The following is a 27,701-nucleotide window of genomic DNA, read 5'->3' as shown; positions in this document are numbered from 1 at the left end:
CTCAACTTATTCCCCAGAAAGCTTTTGCAAAGCCAGTTACAACCACGCACTTGATCCATGCAGAACCAGCCTGAGGACACCAGCTCCCTGGACAGCCCCTGCAGGCAGATGCACCCAGGGGCACAGCCAGATGGATGTTACTTCTCACAGTCATTCCCCCAAAATCACCATTCCCTTTAATCCTCAGCAGCCATGTCTCCTCCCTGCAGCTAGCTTCCTTGAGAAGCACGCAGAGCTCAAAGCCTCCAGTGCAGCCTCCAGCATCATCAAGTGCTCCACGCACAGAAAGGGCACAGACAGAAGCAGCATTCATCAGGCTGGTAGACACAGCATCATTTCTCTGGATAGCTGGATGTGGTTGACTTGGATTCGCTCTCTCCCAGGAAATGATTGTGATTGTCAGAGGAGATTGGTATATGATTATTAATAACAACACCACAAGGAAAAATAGAAGGCAATCAGCTGAGCGGGGCGGGAGAGGAAGCGGGGAGGGTTTGCAGCGCGAGCTGGATTCTGCTCAAGCCCGGCAGGCTGCGAGCACCTTGCTACATGTGTTAGGCTGGAACGCAACTTCATTTTGCTTTTCCAATGAACAAATTCCTCAGATGCCATGCACAGCAAGTTAATAAACAGCAGAAGCAGTGAGGAATGAAGAAGCGCAGGGAATGGAGATGGGGCCTGAACAGGTGATTTACAGTGAGCAAGTAGCAGAGAGTGAAAACTGGTGAAGTTGCTCAGGAGAAGTGTTTTTACATCAAAATTGGGCATAGGACAGCACACAAAATGGTCAAAAGGAGGTCAAAGCCAGATTTCAGAGCAGCATCTATTGCTTGCACAGGAAGGAAACACATGTGCAGTCTACCAGGCCTCTGAAGAGCTGTTCTCAGAGGGACTGCAGGGGTTTCTAGTGCACAACACAATGCACAGCTCACGGTGAGTGCAGAGACAGGAGACGCGGTACTCTGGCTTCTCCGCTAGCTCCGGCACCCAGGCAGAGGCGGGTGGCTCTGCAGCTGCTCGCTCAAAGCCTTTCACTGCCTGCTCATCTCCTGCAGGCACAGGCAGGTCTCTCCCTGCAGGGTGTCACAGCCTGTAACAAACTCACCTCTGCCCCTTCCCTTGGCTCCAAACCCATCCCTGTTCTGCACATAGAAGTCCCAGATTAAATCTCCTGCCCAAGATTAGATGGGGGGCTTGGAACACAAGGCAGCAATGCACAGAATATGTGAAGTCTCAACTCAATGCTTCTACCCCCAAAACAGCTCCCCGCATCCCCTCTTTTCCCAGCTAATCACTTGACACCAGCACTAGATTTTTCAATTTTATGCTGTATTTGACACAGAACACGTTCCAATGACAGCAGATAAGCCTGAGACAATGCAAATTAAAACCTTGTCCAAACAGATGCGAACCTTCCTCCCGCCCGCCCACAGCAGAGGGATGGCTGCAAGGGAGGAGGAGGAGAAAGGCAGCTCTCTCTGCCTTAGGGAGGCAGGCTGCCAGGCAGGGGGCTGCAGGTCTTCAGCCTGTGACTGTGCACACACTAATGCTGCAAAAGCTAATTTTACAGAGTTCCACTCTGCGGACTCCTCTTTGTCCCAGGATTCCTCAGCCTGGGAGATTAGCAGTTTAGAGATGGAGAAAAAGAAGTTATTTTACAATTCAGCATAAACTCGGTTGGATGCAATGAGCAAGTGGGTTTGGGAGGGAGGGGATGGGCACAGGAGGGAGGGCTTAAATAAATGAGAAATAATGAAAGACTAGGAAGAAGAAAGAGCAGATCTGCCACTCTAGAAAGCTTTATTTTCATGTTTTTCTTGTCTTCATGCCTCTTGCAGCTCACTTTCTAACCTTTCCGAGCATTTCCTGATCTCCAAACAACATTCCTGTTTCTGGCCATGTTTAATTCCCTAGCCACCAACCTCCAACCACACTGGATATTTGCTACCATGCCACAAGCTCTCTGAAGATCTTCTTGAGGCCATGACTAGTTTGAGGTTATCCAGCCTGCACAAGAAGTCCCTGCAGTGAGCATGTCATCCCCTGCAGGTTCCTCCCACCACAACCCCAGCAGTACCCGCTGGGACCTCTCGGACGCTACATCCCCACATTTCCACCTCCAGTGTAATCATCCTTGCAACACATTGGAGAAGGATGGAGGGAATTGCTGTGGGAGCAAGGAGATGGCAGCGAGATCCCAAGCTAAAAGCCACAGCCACACATGATGCCCCATGGCTGAGCTCTCCAGACACAGCAGCAAAACCTTGGGACTTGGTGTGCTTGGAGCTCAACTCCTCACCAGCAGCAGCTCACCCCCATGCAGCCTGCATGAGTGAGGCTGTACCAGCACGTGCACACACATGAAGCAAGGGAAAGATAACAGAGCAATGGCTTCAGCAGGAGTTCATTACGCTTGTTTATCTTCATTTTGCCTGTAACTGCTGAAGAGCAAAAAGGCTTTCCTGGATGCCACAAACCCAGAAACATCCTAATGAAAAATAAATGTATTTACAGGGAGACGTCAAAACAGCCCGAGACAAGTCAAAGCAATGTGCCTGGGTTGGGAATGAGTGCTTTTATTTCATCACCCCTCCATGGCCTTCAAGCAGCCAAGAGAGAGAAATACTTCAAACAGAGACACTCTGGGGATGCACAATTGTGCATTGATTGAATTACACCACTTGCCATACTCCAGAGCCATTCCAATGTCGAGGGTCCTATCCAAGTTGATACAAGCAACTTGGCCTTCAACAAGAAGCCAAAATACAAATAATTGCAGCTTCAAGAAAGTATTTAAGATCTGCCTGGCAACCTCCATAAATCTCAGAGATGGAAGGCTTCTTCTGGCCTCGCACCAACAGCTTGGTCTAAAACCAGGTTATACTGTTCCCAAGAGCAAAGGAGCTATTGTCAACACAACACATGGGCTGTACACACGTGCAAGCACACACACCGCCCTGGGCAGGCACACACGGGTGCACAGAGGCTGGTGAACTCTTGAATTAGCACCCAAATTCCCTTCCTTATTCCACCCCATGGAACACCACAGTGCCATCAGCTGACGTGCTGCACTGAGCAAGGAGACTTGTTGTGATTACTTGGAACAGTTTCTCCTTGCTTCATTTTCTGGAAGACCATTTGCGTAGATGCAAATGTGTTTTCCCCCATCCTGATTAATTATACAAATGTATGGCTGTACAGGTTGTGATGAATATGCACACGCACTTTATTGTTGTGCTGACAGAGTATAGGGCTTATTTGGGGAAAATAGTGATATTTTCACTTGTTCTGATAAAATGGATTATGTAATCTCTCCTCTCTTGTCCCCTCTCTCTGATTTCTGATTTAACTTGTCAGATGGTTTTATACCTGACTGATGCAGACACATGGGGACAGTCCTTTCTCAACTTCTGAAAACCAGGGCTAGGATGCTCGTAGAGAAAACCCATTCAAATCCAGGGGAACATAAGTCCATGCAGGGCTGCGTCTTCCCGATGTCACTGTGTGGGCTATACAGACACAAACACACCCCCCCACAGGCACACCAGACATTGCTGGTTAATTTAAGGCAACTGTTTAGGGACTTGCTAAGAAAGCTCTAGAGCCAGGGGCAATTCCAGTTACAAGAAATACATGTTAAGATAGAACTGAGTGTGAAAAATAATGCCCATTTAAATAGGAGAAAGCAGGGCAAGGCACATCAGTAATTTTGGATGAAATATTTAAATGCAACTGTGCAAGAACACACATAAGGCACTCAGGAAAGTTGATGTTTTCGCACTAAACTGGAAAGAAAAGCTAACAGTATCGACAACCTGAGATGCACAATGCAGCCAACCAAAACGACAATGGATGCGCGACTATTTTTACTTAATATATTGTATCTTGAAATGGGTTATTTGGGTTCTGAAACCTTAATCAGATGTTGTTTTCCTTCATACTACTGAAAGAAGTGAGAGTAGGAACTTTCAGTGTGAATATAGCAATGAAATAACCAGTTATATTCTAAAAACCCCCAAAACCTCACTCTCCCATGATTCAATGAATTCTAACACAGGCAGACAAACAGTACTAGTTTGGGAGAGGACAGAATTGAGATTTCTTCTGCTTTACCCATGAACTCCTTAGCTTAACAGAATTATACAACATAAGGGTCATTCTTCAGTGTGCAAATCCTGGTTTTAGGACTGACCCTTGGAACTGCGCTGCCGTGTTCAGATGGCACTGATGTGTGCTCTGCATGTGTCATCATTCACCTTAGCACAGGATTTCCCTGAAGAATATCCTTTGTTTTCAAAATTACTATAAAGAAGTACCCAAGTAGCCCAAGGAGAATTTGCAATGCAGTATTTGTTGGCACTTTGAAGTTGAGCAGCATTCTCAAGCCATTTCAGAAATTGCTTTTAAGGGCAAAGCTACTAACACATTAAAGCTGGGGGAAATAATAACAGCATAAAAGCTGGATTTGCAGCTGGTTTGTACCACTAGAGCAGCTGAAGTGAACTCATGAATCTGGCCTTTAATTTGTAATCGATTTTATGACTCCCCAGCAAACAGAGGGACACAGGTCTCTACGTAGGAGGAGAGCAAGGAGTGATCAATCCTCCAGCCTCAACAGCCTTGTGTTCTCAGAGCTCCTCATTCAGCCCTTCAGCCCTCCCGTCAGCGTTGCTGCGGGGCACAGCAGCTCTGCCCTTAAAGATCATGGGGACGTGGTGTCCCACTGCACACGCAGTCGTGGCACACACCTCACCTGCAGCAGCCAGGTGAAGAGTTCTTCTTCATTAGAGGGAAACCCAGTGCACACAAGTTACCTGTAGAAGAGGTCTAATGTAACATTAGACCCCACTTTGTAGGTGCTACAACTCAAGTTCATTGTATCTGTGTAATTAGATACAACAATCTTTAATAATTAAACCAAAGTATGACCTGGTTGCCTCAAATACAGCCTGTAGCAAGCTTTCAGTTACAGCTGTGGAAAATTAGTCTTCATTATCTTGTTGTTAATATCATCTGAAACATAGAAAAAACTAAGACAAATTCCTGAAAGGACCTAATAATGAATTATCAATCTTGTTCAGATTTGCTTCTAGACTCTCAGAAGATTCCTTCACCCATACTCCTCTAAGTGCTACAAGCTTGGATGCTATGCTATATTGTCACATTAAAAAGACTATGATTTTATATTAAATAGTTCTAATTTCCCATAGTTTTGGGAACACTGGCAGCTGTCGGATAAAGCTTTGCACTGAGTGGAACTGCAAGTGCTGAGAAGAGTTTTATTATTTATTATTATTGCTTATTTATTATGTATTATGTATTTGTATAAGTCACCACCAGCCTTCAGCCCCTGGTGCTAGATGCAGAGTGTACCAGGAAGACACAGTAAAAGAGATGGTTCTACTAGCATCTGTCAATCATCACAGATATGCCTGAGCTGGCAGCGTGCTTTGTTCGGGATACAAGGAAAGCCTGGGAAATAAATGCTGGTTGGCCTCCTTTTGCTTTAAAGGAGAGAAGGTATAAATATAGAAGCCTTGGAAAGGTGCCTCGAGTTTGCTGCATTGCAATTGCCATAACAATTGGATTATGATCCTTATTCATCCTCATTGACAAAGTAATTGAGTTTGGTCAGCTGGATCTCTTCCCTTCCTAGGGGACGACAGATGGGTGATGCAGTCCCAGGTATCCCAGGAAAGCAGCAAAGGTCCAGCTCTGGCTGACACCCAGGAATCTCCAGGGCCCTCCCTTGGACAGTCAGGACAATCCTGTTGACCCATCACTTGCTGAGTCCCTCTGGCTGCAGGAATTACAGCTGTGAGCTGCTCTTCCCAAGAGGGAACATAACAGATGCAAGAATGATTCCCCTGCACACCATGGACATGACACAGACCCATCCCAAATGCTACTACACCCTTCTGCTCAGCTGCAGCAAACAGAAGGTCAGAGAAGAAGAGTCCCCCACTTCTCAGTCAACTCAGTGTGTGGGGGATCCCTCTCACTGGCCTAAAAAGTGATCTGGATTTTCTAGACAGGCAGGAGAGCTCTACATGACAAAGAGAAGAAATCATCTGCCACCAGAAACACTGGAGTTGCATAGGGGTGAGACGTGGCACAGGGCTGAGAATGGGTTTTGGGGTGGCAGAGACAGAGGAAGATTCAAATAAGAGTTCTAATACTATTCTTAGAGAAGACTTGTTCTGGCCATGGTTTAGTGTGCCTCAATATTTGACTAAACCATCTGCAGGTAAATGCAAAGCATGGGGGGGGGGGGGGGGGGGAAGGCAGAAAAAAAAGGCAGTAACAAATGTAATCAAGCAGTAATAGTCAAAACGAAATCCAACAGTCTCCTCCATGAGGTGTTATTCTATTACAGTATCATCTACATAGCAAAAGAGATGCAAAGGAAGAGAAGTAGGAGTAACAAGATTCCTAAAACACCTCCAGACATATCAAAGCATCAAGACACCACTTGATAACAGCTAGTGTCAGGACATGAGAAATGAATAGCAAACAGGAAAGACTGGCTGGGGAAACGTGCCAGGACCAAAAGCAACAAGCTTCAGACTGTAGCTACTGTAGTTGAATTCCTAAGTATCTTTTGAACAACAGACATATGTGAACAGGAGACACCAGTGAGAATTAGAGGATACTGAGGCAACCAGTACTGTACTGCTCCTCTCCTTTCTGCTCCCAGCACTGCAGATACCATGAGCAGGAACTCAGCTCACCGATGCAATGCTCAGAGAAGAACATCTGAGGGAGAAGATAAAGACTTACTCTAATGAGTAAAGGAGAAATGAGGAGGAACACCACACATTGAGAAAAGAACAGATCTGCAACAGACACATATTAAAAGACTATGAGAAAGACCATGGAAAGAAATATGGTAAATACTCTACAGCACGTACAAGCTGCCCTAGAGATGTACCAGAACAAATAGAGAGGAAGAAATTATTACATATAGCTAACAGAGATCCACATTAGGAATGGTATTACAAGAAAGATTACCTCTGTCAAAGCCAACCCCTAGAGACCTTCTTAGGCTAATGTTTGTCCTCAACAGCTGCTCTTAAGGTCCTTTATGAAATAGGGACACCTTTTATTGCAGTGCTGATTCCACTTCTGCTCAGTCTTTAATGAGAAAGATAACTAAACCTTAGGCAGACCACAACAGCTAGAAGCAGCCTGAGCCTTAAACCTCCATTAAAAGCTTATTTTTGGGGGGGGGGGGGGGGGGGGAGGAGGGATTTAAGTGAGTTCACATGTGTGATTTTTCAAAGGACCTCTCTGAAGAGGGTTATAATAGCACACAAAGAAGCCTGAAGTGGAAACCTGCCAAAACGCACTTTTCTATGAATAACTAGCAAAGTGGTGCAAAGCCCTGTTGTGCCCCAAGTTTTTCTTTACTTTCAGTTCAGGCTAATTTCTACCCATTGCGTGTCAACTTCAAAACCTGAATGACAAAACACTCACAGTGTGCTTATTTCTCTTTTGGTTTCCTCTTAAAGGTAACCAACAGAGTGTAATTTCTCCCTAGGTTTTTCTGGGATGGGTGTTACTAACACTCATCGAACGTGCATTCAGAGATCCTCACTGTGGGAGGGAAGTCCATCAACAGATCTCTACACTGGATGATGCATGGAGATCAAGGACCTTCCCAGGCCCACAGACAGAGTCAGGAGGCAGCCACAGATGTCCTGACCAGCTGCTTCCTACCTGAATCACAGAAGTCTTTCCTTCCTTTGCCAGCACATCAGCTCAAGTGTGTGCCCTGTCTGGACTAACTGAAACTTCACAGACCCACTCATCCAGAAATACATTTTCTATTTGCCATGAAATCCTAAACCAAATGCCATGCGAGGAATAAAGGTCAAAAATCAAGTGGGATGTGTGAGTCCTCCAGATGCCTGTGGCTTACTTGGATAATGAGCAGCACAGAAAGCCCTATGACATTCTCACACCATAGAAATGATCCGATAAATGTTCCTGTCTCCCTCATTACACCAGTAATAGGAAAGTCACTATGCAATTTTTCTCTTCAGTCTATTGCAAGGGTTAAAGCAGGCCACAGAGTTTAGACTGGGATGTTGCGGGCTGTTCAGATGACAAGGTTTTGTTTTCTTGTTTTCATTTCGGATTCAGGCTTGAGCACAAGTATTCTACATTATAACAGCAATAGTATATAATTAATGGGTTATTTTGTGTATAATAACTTCCCTGGAAAAACATGTTTTTCTTTCTGATGAAATACGTAGACATGTGTAGTTACCATCACTGCTTCCCATGAAACAAGAATCCAGCATAGAACGTAGAATTTGCAATTTAAAAAGGACCTACACTTCTCCAAGGGTTTGGGTTTGGTTTTCCTTATTTAACCTAGTCAATGAGCCACTTCTAAATGAAACAAATCTTGTTAATAAGAAACTCATGCTGGATAACACTTGTGCTAGACACGCTTGTGAGGTGGGCTGATGCCAATGTCATGAAGCTTAACCATGCCAAGTGCAAGGTCCTACACCTGGGTCGGAGCAATCCCAGGCACAGCTACAGGTTGGGCAGAGAAGAGATTCAGAGCAGCCCAAGGAGAAGGACCTGGGGGTGTTGGTTGATGAGAAAATGAACATGAGCTGGCTTCAGTGTGCACCTGCATCCCAGAAAGCAACTGTGTCCTGGGCTGCATCAAAAGGAGCGTGACCAGCAGGGCAAAGGAGGTGATCCTGCCCCTCTACTCTGCTCTTGTGAGACCTCACCTGGAGCATTGTGGGCAGTTCTGGTGTCCTCAACATAAAAAGGACATGGAACTGTTGGAACAAGTCCAGAGGAGGCCACGAGGATGATCAGGGACTGGAGCACCTCCCGTATGAAGAGTTCAGCCTGGAGAAGAGAAGGCTGCGTGGAGACCTCAGAGCAGCCTTCCAGTATCTGAAGGGGGCCTATAGGGATGCTGGGGAGGGACTCTTCTTTAGGGACTGTAGTGACAGGACAAGGGGTAACGGGTTCAAACTTAAACAGGGGAAGTTTAGGTTGGATATAAGGAGGAAATTCTTTCCTGTTAGGGTGGTGAGGCACTGGAATGGGCTGCCCAGGGAGGTTGTGAATGCTCCATCCTTGGCAGCGTTCAAGGCCAGGTCGGACGAGGCCTTGGGTGAGATGGTTTAGTGTGAGGTGTCCCTGCCCATGGCAGGGGGGTTGGAACTTGATGATCTTAACGTCCCTTCCAACCCTGACTATTCTATGATTCTATGATAAAAAATGTGAAACTCTTCTGGATTTTAGTATGAACATATTGCTTCTTTGTGCACATCCCCCCAGTATTTCCTGGTCCATTTTCAAATGGATTCAGGCACATGCTTGCACTCCAGAAAGGCTGAGAGCACGTTTAAATGGAGAATGGACAGCTATGATCACCATCAGTATCTATACAACCACCAATTCTGATAAATCAAACCTTCAGCCTCAAAGCATTGCTTTTCTACCACCACCACCAGGTATTTTTATCCTGCTCAAAACAGAGGTGCTGCATGATTCCTCTGCTGGCTTTCCTTCCACTGAGGCACACAAAATAAACCAGTGCAGAGAGGATTTGATGGGTTATCAGACCAACTGCCTAAATTCTTTATTGAGGTTTTCCTCTTGCTTTGTTTTGGACTCGGTCAAGTGGCTGCAGGAGTTCCTGTGCCCAGAGGGCTGCAACTGAGGCACCAGGAAGAGCTCCTTTGCATATGGCATTGCAGCACATTGCCAGAGCAAACCAGCTGCTGAGGGGAAGGATTCAGCTTTTCCCCTATCACACATTTTAAAGTTATTTGTAGATGGATGGTTTTTACAGGTTCATTACTCCAAATCCAACAGTAAGCTGCTTTTGCCAATACTTCAGTTTATCCATATTGCAGGGTTCCGTTCCCGGATACTCATGACGTGAGTGACAAGGCTTTGGAGATGCCTTCTGCAGTGTCACCTAAGACCAGCTCTGCTGCCTGGCTGAAAAAGCCAACAAACCAGCAGCTGACACCCTCATCTTGCCAAAAAACCCCACCAACCAACCAACCACCTCTAAGAAAACAACCCAAAACCTCCACACGCTTCCTATGAAGCAACTGTGAGTGGACTCTGATAACATCAACCTGTGGCTTTATTCAGACAAGCAGAGCTTGTTCAATTACGTGCACAAATACAGTCAGTGTTAATTGTGGAAATGTTGGGGCACCTCAAATTCAAGCACCTGACTTCCTAACCACTTCCAGCACAGCAGTGGCACTTGGGAGAAAGCTCATAGTCAAACAGAAATACAGTATCTGCAGTGCAATACATACAGAATTACTGGGAAAGTAATTGCTTTTGGTATAAATGGTTGTCTTCAAAGTTTTCTCTAGCGCAGAGCCCCTTCAAAAAGAACAAGAATAAATTTACTGCATGTGAATTTATTCAAAGCCAGTAGATTCAGTATAATGAAATCCTCCTAAGCAAATATCTGATAAAGAAGCAAATGCTTAGCACTTGACCCCGGGAGCCAGGATTTCTTGACACACTGCTGCAATGCAAAGCAGCAGGGACCTCAAGACTGCTGGCACGGAGGAGTCAAGCAGGGAAAATCTCAGAGGGCTCGAGTCGTGGGAGGCACAGAGGCAGATGGCATCGTGCATGGAGCTGCACAGGGACTGAGGCAGCTCATGCCTCGGTCCCCAAACTGACTGAAGCCACCAGTGCTACAAGATGATGTTCTCTGGGGGACTCTGAAAGCCCCCTCACAATCCATGCTGTACCCTTCCTTTGATGAGGGCTGCAAGAGACCCTGCATCCATCTAGAATGATGAATTTTACTGATTTTTTTTCCCCAGGCTACTTTGTTCTCGTGCCCTAGATGTGACGAGCAGCACACTTTGGTTTTCCTTACACAGTCAGATGTTCCTTCTGAGAAAAACTTTATTAGTCTGTTAAATAAGAGAGGAAAAAAAGGTGCCATTCAGTTGCATCAAAGGATCTTCAATCCTGTTACACTTAAACCTAGTCCAGAGCGTTTCATCTCCATACCTAGACATCCCACTGGCACAGGAGCTGGTGCCCTACAAGACTAAGTACGCTGCCATTCAGCAGGGTCCCCTGTAAGGAGGTAAGGATTGTAAGGATGGGATTCCCTCTGCCACAGATCCTCCCACATCCCAACTTTATAGCCTGTCACGCTTATACAACTGTTCATACAACAAACACCACAGCAGTCCTGTTGGTTACTGGTGGTAGCTGCATGGCAAACCCTACACCTGCAGAAGTAACTGAGACCAAGGGCCAAACCCATGGAGGCCATTTCCACTGTACATAGGATGTGTCACAGAAGATGAAATGCAGCAGCACTCTGAACTCATGTTATCTCTGCATACAGCATGTCACTTAATTGCCCAGAAAAGCCTCTTGGAGAAGCATATGGAAAGTTTTCCCATGAAAAATGACACTGCTCAAAGTCTTTTCAAGCTAGAAACCACTCAACAGCATCTATCACTACTGACATCTGGGACATAAGCTTCAAAGCAGTTAATTTACAATTTTAGCTACAGCCAGTTTCCTACAGACATTGATATCCAACGTTGATAATTGCTATGCCAGAAAACAGAGTCACTAGAAGAGGAAAAGGTAAAAAAGAAAGCCATGCAATAATTCCAGAGAGCAGTGCTGCCACTCCATGCATTCACTCTGCCAGCACCCAGGTCACAGTGGCTTTCAGTGCAAACCTTCAACCTTCCCTGTCTGTATGAACACCTACACTCTGACCCTCCACTCCAGTGCTGGTACCCATTTACCTCCCTCCATGGGATCTCGCATCAGGCAGGCGAGATGATGTCCTACAGAGTGGAAGCACCACTCTGCCCTGGACCATGTATGCGAGTTTTCTACAGTACTCAGACCTGCGAAAGCTCATTTGGGATTGCTCATGACCCCATTTTAGCCTCCCACATCACTGGACATTTAAGGCAGTTCTTGTACAAGCTATTCTAGAAGATAATGCAATGCTTCTACAAGCTATTAATGAACAACTACCAAGACAACCCCCCAGCTAGGTGCCAAGGCAGAAAACTAAAGCCTCTGTGTGTATCTTGCTGGTACAACAGCAGACCACCTATAGCACCGAGCTCAGCTTCTCAGCTCTGCTAATTCATTGCTTAAGGTCCTGTCACCATGTCACCATGATGCAGAGTGAGCAGCCACTCATGCTGCTCCACTCGTTGCCACATTCACGTTACCTGCTCTGTCTCAATGACCTACTAAGGCGGTCTCTCCGAATATCCCTTTTACAGATACCACACCACTTCTCTGGAAAGGGGTAACTGAAAGAGCCAATTCACAGCGAGACTTCAGAAGCAAATGCTTCTTCTGTGGCTTCATCACTTCCTCATCTCTGTCACCCCAGAAACCAGCAGGAGGTTCAAACCACATCAACAGTTTTGAGGCAAGACTGCTTTCTTAGCCTTTTTTTGCAGCTACCAAAAACACACATAAGGCCCTTAGGACCTCTTGCTTAATGCAACTTCCCCAAGATACTGGCTTACTGAATTCAGAGTGCTCAGCCCTACCATACCCATATAAATCTTGTGATGGACAACAGAAAAAGCCACCTGCTAAACCCCCAAAATTCTCTTGCAATAAGGCCCCAGGAGGGGCTGCACAGCTCCCTTATATCATTGCTCTGTGAATCCTTTCCCAATATCTTCCTGTGGCTTCAGCACTCTTTCCAGCCCATGAGGCTAGGATCCTTAATCCTACAGGCTAAAGGCATATGGTGTCCCCCACTATTCCCATTCCTTGGGATGCCCACGGACAGCAGAAGACCTCTAAGAAAATTTCACAGCCCTATAAAGTAGGGCATGGTCCAGAAATCACACGTCACATTACAGGCTCACAGATGGACATCCCCTGTACAGCTAAAACCAACCCTAGTTTGTGACTGCAGCTGGGCAGTAACTAGCTGTTGCATCAGAACTGGTACCCTCATTTCCCAGTCTTGCCTTTAGAACTGCTGAACCCAACAGGAACTCAAACTTGATGGTAACTTGATGACTCCCATCAGTGAGTCTGCACAGAGCAAACTGGTGACCTCAAGGCAGTGGCTGACTGAATGGCATCCCCATTGTGTAAGCACAGTCACAGCTGGGGCTGTGCACTGTAACACACCTTTCACGTATACAGGTATCTTCTTCTGCCAACAAGAAGGATTGTAGCTTGCACTGGGTATCAGCATATGTTTTAGAAATGAATCAGATTGTAACCAATATGTTAGGAAGACAGGCCAGACTCCTGGAAGAGTGAGGCTAGGAGGTGGTTTCTGCTAGCAGAGTGCTTTCAGTTTGAGGTTTGCATTGAAGTTGTTATACCTACAGCTGTGATGAAAAAGCCTTCCTTAATGCTGTTTTGCAATACCAGGAGAAGCCTGATTCCTTACTGAGTTGTGCAAGCAGAGAGGCTAAGTCTAGAAGTGCTGGAAAACCGCAATTCCCTACCCTCCTTTGGGATGCTGCAGGTGAAGGTGGAAGTACAATGGCAAGGACGGTTGCCCTGATGCCGCATTTGGTATGCAGGTAAACAGAGACCATGTATGCCCTGGGCTGTCATTCTGGCCATCTTTCATGACACTAAACTCTCTTCTAAAAGGAAAAAGGAGGGTTTATTAGAAAGTTGCTGAGGATCTGAATGCCAGGGAGAGAAATGCAGAGGCAGGTTAAGTATGTTTTGATTTTTATTTTCTTGGTACAGCCGTGCAGGAGGTGAATGAACACCAGAGCGTTTTGATTTCCTGCCTGGTTTCAATAAATGTTGCACTCCCAGACACCCAAGGGACCGCTGTGGTTTGTCAAAACCAATTAATTTTCTTCCACAGAACGCTTCAGGCGCCTCAAAATGTCATTCGAGAGCTAGCACACAGCTAAGGCAGAGGGAAAGCCAGCAATCAACCGCTGCTTGGGCTCCAACCTCACCCCAACAGCAGAGGCAGGGCGAGAGCAAAGGCACGGCACGTGGTCGTAGTGGGGGGGGAGCCGAGGGCAGAGCCAAACACAACACGCCACGTGTTACAAAACCTAGCAATATAAACAAGAAGCTGCCACTTGTGAACCATGCCACAGATACGTTTCCTAAGGGAGAAGTCCAAAGCTGAAAGTTTGCCCGTCTCACTTGTATTTCCCAGGATCCACTGCTCAGGGCTAACAGATGTAGTAGTGAGCCAGAAACTACAAACCAAGAAGTTGTTACAAGGAAGATGTTTGGAGAATAACCCCTGGAGTCAGGATTCACAATTACATCCCCAGCCCTCCACAGACTCACTTCAGAGTGAGGGCTTCCCTTGCCCAAGCATCAATTCACCTACTTACAGAGGCCAGGCTGCAAGGTTTTCCTTCTCTTCTGTATCGAGATGTTTAAAAGTAATTTTAATAAGCAGCCAGGTTGGACAGGGCTTGGAGCAACCTGCTCTTGTGGAAGGTGTCGCTGCCTGTGCAAGGGGCTGGAACTGGATGAGGTTTAAGGCCCCTTCCAACCCAAACCCCTCTGTGATTCTGTGCTATGATTTCTTTTCCACTGAACACCAAGACAGAGTTTAAGAATACATTGGGGCTATCATTTATACTCGGAATCAGACATTGATGCTCTGAATACTCTATGCATATAGCTCATGTCAAATAATTAGCACTGGATATTAAATAGCCATCCTTTCCCCTCTACAAAGGGCAGGGATGGAGATGGATGTTTTTCTCTGCAAAAGATGCAGAAGACAAAGGACAGTTTGAATTTTAAACAATTTCTCTTGAGCACTGTGGGGTCATAGGCAAATCCCTGCTAAAGCAGGAAACAGGAACAGCAGCTGATGTTCCCAGCAAAGAGCTACGGTAAGGCCCAGCCTACTCACAGTGGCCAAGGGGACTGGGAACCAAGGCTCCTTTGAGCATCCCAGGTCCCTAATCTGGGGTCCAGTGTCATCCCTGCTGGACCACTGACAAAAACAGAAACAAAGAACTTCCAAAAGCAAAGATGACAGCATGCTGAGCAGTGAAGTGAGCTTCAGAGTGTAACAAATCTTTACAAGAACAAGCAATAAATCCGCTTGCCTTTCTTTTTCTATTCACCAACCACGGTATCTGCAATGACCTACTTGTTTTTAAAAGTAACCCAACATTTACCATTACAATCTTCTTCACTCCTCAAGTCCTCAAGTCACATAAACCCCCTGCTGTCTCCTCCTCCTCTATTTACCTGGCCTTACAGTCACAGCAGGGATCTGAAAATCTGCTCTATGCCTCCTAGCTACAGGCAAAGGCTTCGCTTGGGCATACACAAATGATAACTAATGCTCCTGCTTAAACAATCCCTAGAGTGAGTCTTCTGACATATATAAACATCTAGATCCTGCCACAAATCCAAGACACACCACCCAGGCGTGTAGGGAGCTGCTCTGATAGAAACAGCCATGCCTCTCATTCACAGCATCTCTTCGCCCAGGAAATCTCATGTTTCATTCAGACAGGATTCTTCTCAGTGCTTTTACTTACTATTTAATATTTATGCTATGGTCAGTGTCCAAGAAGCATGACACTGTTGGTCACGGTAGCTGCTGAACAAACACATACTGAATCTGTCTTGGATGCTTACAGGTGTGAAAGGTCAGGTAGAAAAGGGGAAAAAAGCCAATAAAATCTGAAGCCCAGTGAATAACTGAATAACAAGAACAAGACAAATATAAAGCCTCAAAAAATGAAACAGAAATCCTCCAAAATGTATCAAAACAACGAGGAGATGCTCCACCTATGTCAGTCGGCACTGATCAGCCCCAGAGCAACAGAGGGAGAGGAGAATCCATAACCATTAGAATCACCTTCCTGCTACATTTCCTCCTTAGCCTGTTCATCTGCCTTCTTCCCTTCATTCCCTCTGCTCTCGATATGACCTTTGAAGCTACAAGAGAGCCTGGCTTATCCCTAAGACACAAAAGAGCATGGAGTTTTTCAAGCTCATTGCATGCAGCATCATTATAGCGAGCTGCAAAGGATACAACTGTTGGAAAGCTACAGATCCCTGAAGGTTGCCAAAATCTGGAGTCTCCCAGGAGGCAGTCAACTCCTTCAGTAAAGCAACAGCAAACTACAGCTTTAACCATAGCACAGCTCCTCAGTCTTCAAGCAAAGCTCTCCAATATAAGCACATCATCTAGGCTTCAATGAGGAAGGCAAGGCTGATCTAAGACTCCACTCTCAATTCCTCCCTTACAATAATATTTAACTCTAAATAATTAAAAGGAAATAAGTACTTATGAAGCCAGCAGAATCCTTGCAGGCCAATAGGTCAGCATGGCTGGCTGTTTGAAATAAAGGGCTCATTCAAGTTATTCACATCAGATGTCAAAGGTGATCTGTTGTAATGAGAAACGATAAATATGCTCACTTAGCATGCAAGCTCACAGCTGTAATTTATCAGCTTGAAGTCACACTAGAACATAAAAACCACAACTGTGCCCTTGAGAAGTCACCCCCACCTTCCCAAGCCCTCCTACGCTTTTACATTTGGAACAAAGGAGATGTGGCACATTTTATTCCTTCCTCCATACACTAGCCCTTATTATCTAATGACAGTTTCCTTCTTTAAACCTTTTAGTGCAACTGCATATGTGAGCACTGGCCATCGCAGGCTCCTCCACAGCCCAGTATCTGGAAGTGCTGGATTAGCCCCAAGTGTCAAATACCCAGCGTTTGCTTGACAGACCTACCAGGAAGAGAAATGCAAACTCCACAGCCTGCAGCACTGCAAGTTGAGGGGGCACTTACACTTATAAATAATATATAAAATCTTAAACTGTGATCGAATATATGTATTCATATTTTCTACTGCTTTGTATTTGGATCCGTGATAGAGCTGCATTTTTGGTTATCAGCTCCGCTGACAGGAGACTGAATCCCAGGCTATAGCAATTCCCCTGTGAATGTAAAGGAAAAGAACCATCTGGAGAGAATAATAAAACAATTAACTTTCCATTAAAGAATAATCTATGTATGTTTTTAAGGAGGCAAACTTTAACGATCTCCACCTAATTACTCATCCTGCATTCTGGCAGGGCTGGATTGGATGCTGTCTTTGTTTTTAAACGCAGTCTGAAGGTAATGCTTTAAGATGAAATGGATGTGGGGACCCCACAGGCTCCTTCAGCCAAGGGCAGGACAACCCAACTGACAGAGGTTTCCAGAAACATCCACCAAGGTCTCATCACTCCCATGGATTCATACGGCTGTGTAATGGCAACACCATCAACTGTATGAGTATCACTGAATATTCATGAGGATTTTACAAACATGGCTGTTGTCAGGCTACGTTTTTGGCCAGGAAGTGCAGAGCAGCACACTCAGGAGATGCATGCACCTGAACATCAGTCTGTTGAATGCTGGGCTCATTTAACTTGTCACTGAGAGCAATATAAATCAGAAACGACTCCATAAAACTCAGTGACAACCTCCTCTGATTTTGCTAACTCACCAGCTAGCTGCAAGTGCATTATCTTTACAAAGCAATTTTGTGAAGAGAATAGGTTCAAAGCAAGGGCTTTAAGGACTATTACTACGCCTGTTGCCCCTCCAAGGACCTGCTAGCTGTGCATGTGATGGAGGGCAGCCCAGGCTGCACCACGCGGGCTGCACGCAGACATGCTCAGCCTCAGTTTCCCAGTGGAAACCGGGAATACATAGTAATACCAGTGAGCTAGGGAGTGCGCGCGCCTAAACGCCATCCCAGTTTACACAGTGCTTTCCAGCAAGGCTCGCAAACATTTGGAAAGGGCCAAATATAGTTTCAGCTAAAATTAACTGGAACATAAATACCAGAACTCAACCACTCAGATCACTCCTTTAGAAAACCTACCTGGGACTCTGAGCTTTCCAGCATGAGAACCCACACACTGAAGAGCTGGGAAAGAGTGAGACAGTGCCTAGGCAATCCTTTGCTACTATCTATTGAGTGACTGATTGAGATCAGGCTGTGACACAGTGCAGGCGAGTTTATTCCCCTCCCTCCTCCCGCAAGCTGCTGCTGAGTTTTATGATCTGAAAAAGTCATTTAAAAAAACCCCTCAAACTCATAAAGCTGGCACACAAACCAACAAACCAGTCACACCTGAGTCCTGCCGGAAAAATCCCTGCCTCAGCTTGCAAATGTTGCAGAACATTTTCCTTCACAGCTTCTGTCGGCATAAATGGAGCAAGTTTGGAGTCTAAGAGTCTAAGGCATTTTAGCCTCTGAGACTTCCAGCCTGCCCCTCCCCTACAACTGTAGAAGGCCTCCTTTCTCCACTAAATGCATATACACACACACAAAACCATATACATGTGTGCACACATTGATCTCAAAGCAGGGCTCCGGCATCTGCCAACAGGCTGCACACTGCATCGGCACAATGGCTCTGGTGCAGGATCTGCACCACCCACTGGAAAGGATTTAGCAAGGGGTGCTAACGTCACACACTGAGCAGCCACATACAGCTATAAATTATTCATACACATTACTCTAATTATGCAAATGTACTAAAAGCTGGAGCATATGTTTCCCTGACATCTTGCAGTACAGATGCAATATGGTTCTAGTAGAGAGGAAGAGTGAGAAGATGATGGGTGTAAGGGCAATGACAGTGACAGGCAGTGGCCCAAGCAAAGGGTGGCAGAGGGTTTCTCTTCTCCAACCAAGGTGCTGCAAGGCTAAGGATATTTCAATGCTCCTCCTTGATAATACAGTGTTGGCTTTGCACTCGGTGCTGAACAGAGTGCTGAGGCTGCTGAACAGCCCAGGCAGATTAAAATAAACCCAAGCAGTTTGGAACAGGAATGTGTTTATCTGGCATCGCACACTTCCTCTTATCAAACATGAGGAGCAGGGGAGGGCACAGCCATGGTGCGCGGAAGCAGGCAGCATGCACGCTGGTACGAGAGGGGGAAGGGGGAGAAGAACAGCAAGGATCAGACAGATAATGCGTGAGCCTGGGAATCAAGAGCATGGACCCAAGCATCACCTCCCTGGGGTACAGAGTCTGTATTCTTGGTCAGCCCCCAGACAGTCACGAGCTGTGGAAAACTCTATCAGGTCCTTTCTCCCTTGCAGCATTTGGAAGAAGGCAGGCAGGCAGTACTGCTGTAACGTAAGCAGCTGGCTGTGTGTATTGCCCAAGCTTTGGGCTCAGACTCCTTCTCTTAACTCTGTCAAGTGCAGTGTAGTCGCTGTGCATCACTCAGCTCCCACTTCAGAGGCTGGGGCGGACTCCTCAGAAGGAAAAGGCCAGATGCACCCTGTGTTCTCAAGTCAAGGCTGGATCATAGTACTGGATTGAGTATCAGATCAGCATCTTATTTCCAACTCTGCCATGTGTAAATGGACCACAACCCTGTCCATGTGTAAATGCAGAGTTGATCTGAGAGAGCTCTTAGAAAGCAGAGGTACTCGTCAGACACTGTGTGCAGAGCACCATGCTGGGGGACCTCAAGTCTTTAACATAATTTGTGTAAAAACCCATGAACGCTTTCTGTATTCTCCAGCCCTACTGGATGACCAGGTGAACATTTCTATACCCAGAAAACAAAAGATCAAATCAAACATGACGTTACACCACAGCTACTTGGAAGATTTGGGCTATGTTACTATTACACCACCAGTTACCCAAGATCAAAAAAAGTTGAACAGAAAACCCTGGCAGCTCCTTTGATAGCAGCATGTCTTACCTCCCAAGTGCTGGCATTAAAGAGACTCTCTCACTGTGTATTGTAAGGGATGCACTCACACAGCCATGTGAAATACTCGGTACTAGAGAGACCCCGTCACAGTGACTGTGTAATATACAAGGTGGATGCCACTTCAGCTCTTCAGATCCAAGCCAAAACTTGGCTAGCATTACTCTTCTAAAATCCAAGTTCTTGTTTGTGCATGGCTTGACCACAGATCCTCACCTGTGGGTGCCTCAACTCAAGGATGGCCATGCTTTGCAAAACAAGAGAAGCAGCATCAGAGAAGCAGCACTGAGCAGAAGGGACAGGCAGGCTGCAAGTGATGCTGTGAGACAGACAAAGGTGAGGATGACTGCGCAGATCCTGGCCACTCTGCCCCCAGACCTGGCCAGCAGGATTTGTTCTTCTATTTCACAAAAGATCAGATGAATGAACAGCAGCACTTCTGCCAAGCAGAGATGCCAAACTGGCAAAACAAAGCTGAGAAAACAGCACAAGATAACAAGGAGGAAAGACAGAGACATGAAAATGGACTGAAGTAAAACCCAGTGTTAATTATAAGGACCAAGCATAATAAGTTCTGCTGTGCCCCATTCAGCAAACCCCTCGGGGTAGCCGGCTGCATCCCAAAGGGCACAGTGTGAGCCTCCCCTTACCTTTGGTTCATTCTCCCTTCCATGCAGTCCCACGTGTTGAAGAGCCAGCACAGCTCATGTGGAGGCTCTCTGTCTGCCCAGCTCTGCCAGCGACCTGCTCACCACAGCCCACCCTGAGCTCAGGTTTGGGACAATCTGGCCCTCTATGGACTGTGTGTCTCCTCATCACCAAGGCCAGCAGTATCCATATCCCCCAGTCATATGCCAGTGAGGCAGATCCAGGCACTGTCTCTTGACTTCCCTCACTAGCTCAGAGGAAAGAAAAGCAGGATACAAACCCAGCTTGCCAGACCTGAAGCTCTGTTCACCCAAGCCACAGAGAGAGGAGAAGGCACAGTATGGGTCCCACCTGCTATCCCCCACCCCTGCTAGCATCCCTCCTCCAAACAGGTAAAGGCTGCATCACCTCCGGATGGGTGCTCATCCCTGCTACTGAAGCAGTCCTCAGGGAAGACAACCAGAGAGAAGAGCAGAAAGAAGGACAGCACAGAAAATGGGGTTCAGCACTGACGTCACTTAGCTTTTCCCCATCTCTTTCTGAAGGCTTTGGCTTCCTCCGAAAGTGTCAGCACAGAAACCAGCCCATTAACAGGCAGTCACAGGTAACAGGGAGAAGGGTGCTGTCTGACCAGCTAGCTTCTTGCCTCAGAAGACATAGGGTCAGATACAATTTAGATAATAAGCCAGAGGAGACTTGGAAGCTCAGGCTGGCTATCCAGCAAAGGAGTTCTAACCCAACATCCAGGAGAGCTGCTCAGCAAGGCACTAAACCCAGCGGCATGGCTCTGCTGCCATCAGTCCCCCTGCGAGTGATGGCAAGCAGGACACTGGTAGGTTGGGACGGAACAGCAGCAGCATGAAGAAATCTCTCTTGAGCACAGAGTCTACCCTGGAGCAGGTTTTGCAACATGAAGAAACCATCTAGGCTGGAAACACAACAAATTCATCCACTTTTGACTAATGTCAAGAACTTTTACTTGTGCCAAAACACTGGAAGAAACACGAATTTAGTGCAGTGTAGCATGAAATGTCAAAATGAAACATTTTTGTCCTGCAAAATGTTGAAGAGTCCACCACAGCCACAAAGAAAGTCATGAACAGAAAAAGGTTGGATTTTTAGTGCAATATTCCTCATTCTAGAAAGAACTGTTTATAAAGAATTTCAACCTATTCAGCCACATCTCTGGGTCCCACATATCACTGTGCCAGTCAGAGTTAAATCGGCAATGATTTGTGCTCTCAGTTATCTCTGGTGAGCTGCGAGGGAGGCAAGGACAGGAAAGCAAAGCAACATGCCCTAATCTCTGAGTGCTGGGGTTTGTTCTGAGGCACAGAGCAACCAGCCAGTCAACGTGATGCTGCACCACAAGCACCCAGAGGGCTGAACACTGACTTCACCAGGCAGAGAACCTCCAGTCCCAAGGCCACAGCGTTCAGATACAGGTAGCCCCAGCACAGCCCGTCTGACCGATGGGGATGTTCGTATTTCAGTGCTTTCAGAGTCTGGACTTCAGGAGAGAAGTGAGGTGGTACCTCACAGCTGAAAGGAGAGCCCCTTTGCACCTCACAGCCTCTCATCCTCCTCTGTCATTGTACAGAAAAACAGTCCACTTGTGCAAAGCAGCATCTGAAGGATGTAAGCTTCAATCTTCTTCCCAGGGGAACTATATGAGCTGATTCCCTCTCCACCCTGTAGGAGAGGAAGGAAGCAGGGGTATGTGACATTAAGCACCCTAACTCTAAGAAATGACTGAAGAGTTAAAAATCCTCCTTGGATGGGCAGCACTCCAGCAAGATAAAATATTCAGCACTTATGTTCCTGGACACCATTTTTCTGACAATAAATTTCATGCCTCATTATGCCACAACAGTTATATGATTTCAGTCAATAACCAAGGAACAGGTCCACATCCTTTCACAGCAACCCAAGGAAAACTATTCATAAGTAAAGCTGACACAGAAAAGCTCACAGGAGGGTGTGTTTATTATTATTTACTGGTCTGTCACTTCAATAGTCGTGCCTGAACCGGAAAGGGAAGACCCATTTCTGGCACAGCACCACCTCCAGTGCTGACAGGCTTCACAGACCCATGACAGCTGGCAGCAGGACCCATTGCCAGACACGGCACAGCCCACCTGAGCTCACAAGAACCATTGTCTGCAGTGACACTGGAGCACATTTCCCCCTACTTCTAATATTACTCCTATGTGTTATATCCCTGAAGTCCCCCTCTGCAGACACTTGGAATGTCCCAGGCTAAAATGGCAACTCCAAGGAACATCAGCAAATTTTGGCAAAAACCATGCTCTACTCGCCCCATTTTTCTTTATCCTTCCTGCCCGACATGGACCTGTTCTTGTTTAATAATAAACCTTCCTGAGAAATCCCAGTGGGTAGGATTCACTTCCAGCTGGACAGACACTTCAGCTCCTGCTGCTCCTCAAGCAGTGGCTTTCCCTACTCCCCCAAGTCTGCTTGCTCAGTGTCAGGGCACACCATAGTGCTGCAGGTTGGTGCTGGGCTCCAACACCTGCATCCTGCTGGCAAACATGATGATGGAGCAACCTACAAAGCCCAGGTTCCAAGAAGAGGAGCATGGACTAAGTCCTGACCTTAAGAATTAGTTGCCGCTCTCTAAATTTTGCGTGTGGTTGCAGTAAAATATGAGTATTTTAATGACTTTTTTTTTAAGCCATGTCTCAGAGTGTGTTACAGGACCATTATATGACATTAAACAGCTCCCATACTGCAACCCAGGTGAACCTGTGTGCAGGGGGTGGGTAAGAGGACTCCCAGTGAGCACAGGTTTGAGTTCTTTAGGAGGAAGCACTCTGGGCTATTCCACGTAAGTGAAACTATGCCAGTTTGCACAAGCAGGCGATGTGGTCTTTAAGTGTCATTCACTTGATACTGCATTTATGAGCCAAATCTGAACTCCACATCCCAAGTTTTCCCCTGGAGATTCACAGACAGCTGTTTTAACAGCTGTATGTTGGAATTCTCCATAGCACATTTCTTGGCTTGAGGTGGTTATGCATTCACCAGATACAATAATCGCGCGCAGCTCACTCCTTCCATGAGAAGATTACAAACCAGATTTCAACACACACACCCCCCCCCCCCTTCAAACCCTCTGTACTCAGTTTATCTGGTATTAATCCATTCAAGTGATGCACTGTGTTCTAGCAGAAGAATTAAACAGAAAAAGTGGGAAGCTCTCTTACCTGTAATTGCCTGACTGGCCAATAGAAGTCAAGTGCTGGCAAATTGGAGATGTAATTTCTATTTAATTATGGCAGTAAAAAAAACCTCCACAGACCCATTTAACATGCAAAGGAGCAAAACTCAAGGCTAATAAGAATAAATTGTAAGGGAGGACATGTACAAAATGTAGTAGCAGTCTCTTTTTTCTTCTTTTTTTGGTTTAGATGCGCTCTGCTAAAGAGTATGGTGGCTGTTGTACCTAGGTATTGCCTGGAAAACCTGCATCCCTGGCTCTGATTCCCAGGCCCTGCCAACACGAAAAACTGCACTGCACAAATGCATGGATACAGTCAAAAATACTTGTTAAAACCAAAGTGGTGTATACACTTTTCATGCTGCACATGAAGTTCGTATCAATTCAGTTGCAGTTGAAATGAATGCGAGCAAAGTCCAGACACACCATTCTAGATCTGAATATGAACGGGAGTGAATAGATGAACTATGAAGAGCATTGCAAGTCTTCAGTTAAACTCCTTTTAAAATGAAATTAAAAGGAAACAGTGCAACTTCTGTCTTTAGGCAATGGGTTACCACCAACAGTATAAGACATGAACAGTTCTGTTGAAGCCAGGATAGCTGCTAGTGTAACGCAGACAGTAAGAGGCCCATAAATCATTGGCATCTGAGAAGAACATGCCACTGCCACAAGAAAAGACAAATACACCCCACTTTTTTTCTAGAGTGACATTTATCATGCTAGAGAAGCCTATTTTCTTTAGATTAACACCATAATCCTAATTTCAAATTACTCAATTTCAAAACAGCAAGTCAGCACAACAGTGCTGGGAAGGGGAAACAGGGAAGGTCTTAAAGACCCCTTAGATCCATGAGCTTCATAAGCCACACTGAAGCTGTTCTCTAACAGCCCTAACCCAATCCAGAGCACAGCTGCTGAGAGGAGTTCTGGCTTCTGCAGCCTGCCCTGCCTGGGCCCTGGTGCTAAGTCAGGGAGCAGGAGAGGCAGATGCCAGCATCAGTGCTAGGGGTTTGTTTTGTGGCACTTGGAAACAGAAGCCAAACAAGAATTACAGTTTTACCTGCAATGTATATTTCAAACCACAGAGCTTTCAGTGGCTAGTCCAATTATGCTTGGAACACTTCTTGCTTTGTCAACATAAGTTTAAAATCAAAACACAAATTAAACTGCCTTCAGTCCCTGAAGGAAAGGTTAGTTGGATTTAAGACGCATTTAAGTAAGTCATATAGGAAAAAAACAACACAGGTACATGCTCAGATTGTAATAACATGCAGCCTGAGAGACAGACAGATACAAAACACACTCACTCGCACACACATCAAATTGACCAGCGACCAGAAGCACAGCCAGCCATGACCCTGCACATGGAATGAGCTGAGAGAGTGACTTATTGCAACTGTTCACACAGGTGATTTCTGCAGATGAGAACATTCATTGCCACGAAGAAGGCAGCACAGGTAAAAGACAGACAGCTTACCCCTCTGAGCTGCTGGACTCCACCAAATATCCTCATCACTCCATCAATCTCCTGCTCCAGCCTCCTGGCCCAGTACTGCATACTGCAAGAGATGGAGAGAAAGAGGAAGAGAAAGGGAGAGAAAGAGAGAGAGAGAGAGTCAGAGCCCTGACACGCAGCAGATAAGCAAGGGGATTGAAGGGAGAGGCAGAAAATAGGTGCCCTCAGCTAAGTTAACTGCTCTTTCTGCAGCACTGGGTGCAGGCAGAATACCAAGAACATGAGAATGACAGCTGGGGCTGGTTTTAAACCTCAAGACTTCAAAATTTATGCACAAGGCACCACAGAAAGAAAAGGGAAGAAAAGGTACAACAAAAATGGCAAGGCACGGGTTGGGGTTTCTTTAACTCTGGATATAAACAGTTGCAGTAAGTAATTATTGAAGCCCAGAGTAATTAATGGGGTTAAAGTGCTGTGGCATACAGGAAAGAGCTTACTGCTTCAGCAGGGCTGTGTGGCAGAGAGCAAACACAGAGCCACAGCAGAACCAGAGGTGTCTGTCCTACTGCAGCAATGGATTATCCCTGCAGCACAACAGAAGGGACCTGGGCAGTGCCAGGAGTCAAGCATGGGGCATCGAGTGCCCAAGGGCTCAGCAGCTTTGCACCTTCAGCTAAGCCCAACCTGAGCCAGGCAGTGATTCTGCCAGGTCCACCCTGGGCAGAGCTGCCTCCGGGGCAGCAGAAGGTCCAGGAGCTGCCACATACCATCTCCTTTGTCCTCACCCCTGCACAGCAAGGAAGCTGGCTGCCAGTCCTTCCAATAGGCACAAACACCTCCTATAGATCCAACCACACAGATTTCCGCTTACAGCTATAACTCCAAGTTAAAAACAACAACAAAATCCCCTCTTAACCACGGAACTTGGTAACTCCCCTTCTTTTAATGAGCTTTCCTGACTCCAGTTGCTGGCCATGCAAATATCTCAACTTCCAACTGATCTCGAAAAGCAATGCTTGGTTGCCCTGCACCACTTGGCACTGCCTCTGGTGCTTTCTCCGCAGCAACATCCATCTCTCAGTGCCACACCAGGGAAAGGAGGGAAGAAGCACAAGGAAGGTAAGGCCAGCATCATGGCAAATCGATGGTGGGAGGGAGCAGACCAGCTCTGGGGCCTTGCACTTTGGTTAGGTTCAGCAAGCAATTTCATTCCTCTCACAATGAGAGGTTCCCGAGGCAGCGCACACACGCTCCTTCACCACCTGCGAAGCCACGGGAAGAGGATTTCCTGGAGATCAAGGAGCAAAGAAACCCAGCGCAGAAGCACAGGGCTCTGAATTATACAGCAGGGCCCAAAACCTGGGTAGAAGCATCAAAGCAGAGAGAAGCCTGAGATGATGGGCAGAACAGAGCTGAAGCATCGCTTGTGAGGGGTGTGGGGGACAGAGGGAGGCACTGGCAGAGATACGTGTGTTACTCACACAGGCAAAATTCATGCCAGTTAATAACACACAAGGCTGCGGAGGAAAACAAGATTTAATTGCACACACCAAATCATCCCAGTTTTCCAGAGTAACTTCTGCTATTTCCCACATTCCTGCAGAGGCAACGCTGCCTCTTCTTCCCTGGGAGCCTGGCCGAGGAGGAGGGGACATCCAGGGATGGAGATGGGTGAAAACATCTGCAAACCCATCTTTCTGCCAAAGGAAGGAAAGCAAAGCCCTTGGTGGGACTGCCAGCATAAAGACCACAGAATCCCAGACTGGTTTGTGTTGGAAGGGACCTTAAAGCTCATCCAGTTCCAACACCCTGCCGTTGGACAGGGACACCTTCCACTAGAGCAGGTTGCTCCAAGCCCCTGTGTCCAACCTGGCCTTGAGCACTGCCAGGGATGGGGCAGCCACAGCTTCTCTGGGCACCCTGTGCCAGCGCCTCAGCACCCTCACAGGGAAGAACTTCTGCCTAAGAGCTCAGCTCAATCTCCCCTTTGGCAGGTTAAAGCCATTCCCCTTGGCCTGTCTCTACAGGCCCTTGTCCAAAGCCCCTCTCCAGACAATGGGTCACAAACAGAGCTGAGGGAGATGCTGGGTTGGTTTTTTTCTTTTCCTTTTTCAGTCAAACATTTTTTTTGCTATCAAAGGTATACTCAGGTTGGCCAAAATTACCCACAAATCTTGTGAGGCATATTCACCAAAACAGTGTTATTTTTACACAGTCATTCATTTAAAAAAAAAAAACCAAAAAACAAAACCCTGTTTTTTAAGTATCTTTTCTCTCCCTCCTCCAGTTTGTCCAATGAACAAGCTTGTCAATGACAAGCTCATACTGAGCCACAGGTCTCAGAAACTGCGGAGGACTTATGGAGCCGACGCCTTTCCTTAACTTCCAGCTCCGTGCAAGGTCCTCAGTTTCAGTGTCAGCTCCCTCCAGGAACACCTACACCAGCACAGGAAGAGAAAACAACCGCCCATGTTGAGCTGCACCCATCAACATTAACAGCTGCTCAGAGCTGCATAAATGTCACGTCTGGCCAAGCCTTCAGAGAGGATTAGTTATAGAGGAAGACAGAGGCATCAGTGTTACTCTGTTGGCATATGCAGAAGAGGTGCTGAGCGCT

At 46.4% G+C, this 27,701-nt stretch overlaps 1 protein-coding gene across 4 annotated transcripts in view; it reads right to left on the bottom strand.

Moving 5' to 3' along the window:
- The window catches only part of CACNA2D2 (calcium voltage-gated channel auxiliary subunit alpha2delta 2), a 233,036-nt gene that overhangs the window by 156,585 nt on the left and 48,750 nt on the right, over window positions 1-27,701 (bottom strand). For 3 of the 4 annotated variants that reach the window (XM_061458299.1, XM_061458297.1, XM_061458298.1), the window contains exon 2: window positions 25,106-25,187. In XM_061458299.1, the coding sequence (XP_061314283.1) occupies window positions 25,106-25,186 (81 nt within the window). In that variant the 5' untranslated portion in view covers window position 25,187. Of the gene's footprint in view, window positions 1-17,883; window positions 18,024-25,105; window positions 25,188-27,701 lie in introns of those variants that run through there. The other variant, XM_061458300.1, reaches the window with a different exon arrangement.

This window comes from Pezoporus flaviventris, unplaced genomic scaffold, assembly GCF_033815535.1.
Source record: "Pezoporus flaviventris isolate CSIRO_AGI_PZ_B2104156 unplaced genomic scaffold, CSIRO_AGI_Pfla_v1 ptg000026l, whole genome shotgun sequence".
Lineage (NCBI taxonomy): Eukaryota > Metazoa > Chordata > Aves > Psittaciformes > Psittacidae > Pezoporus > Pezoporus flaviventris.
The sequence above is the reverse complement of the archived record's forward strand: the minus strand, read 5'-3'. Positions and strand labels throughout refer to the sequence as shown.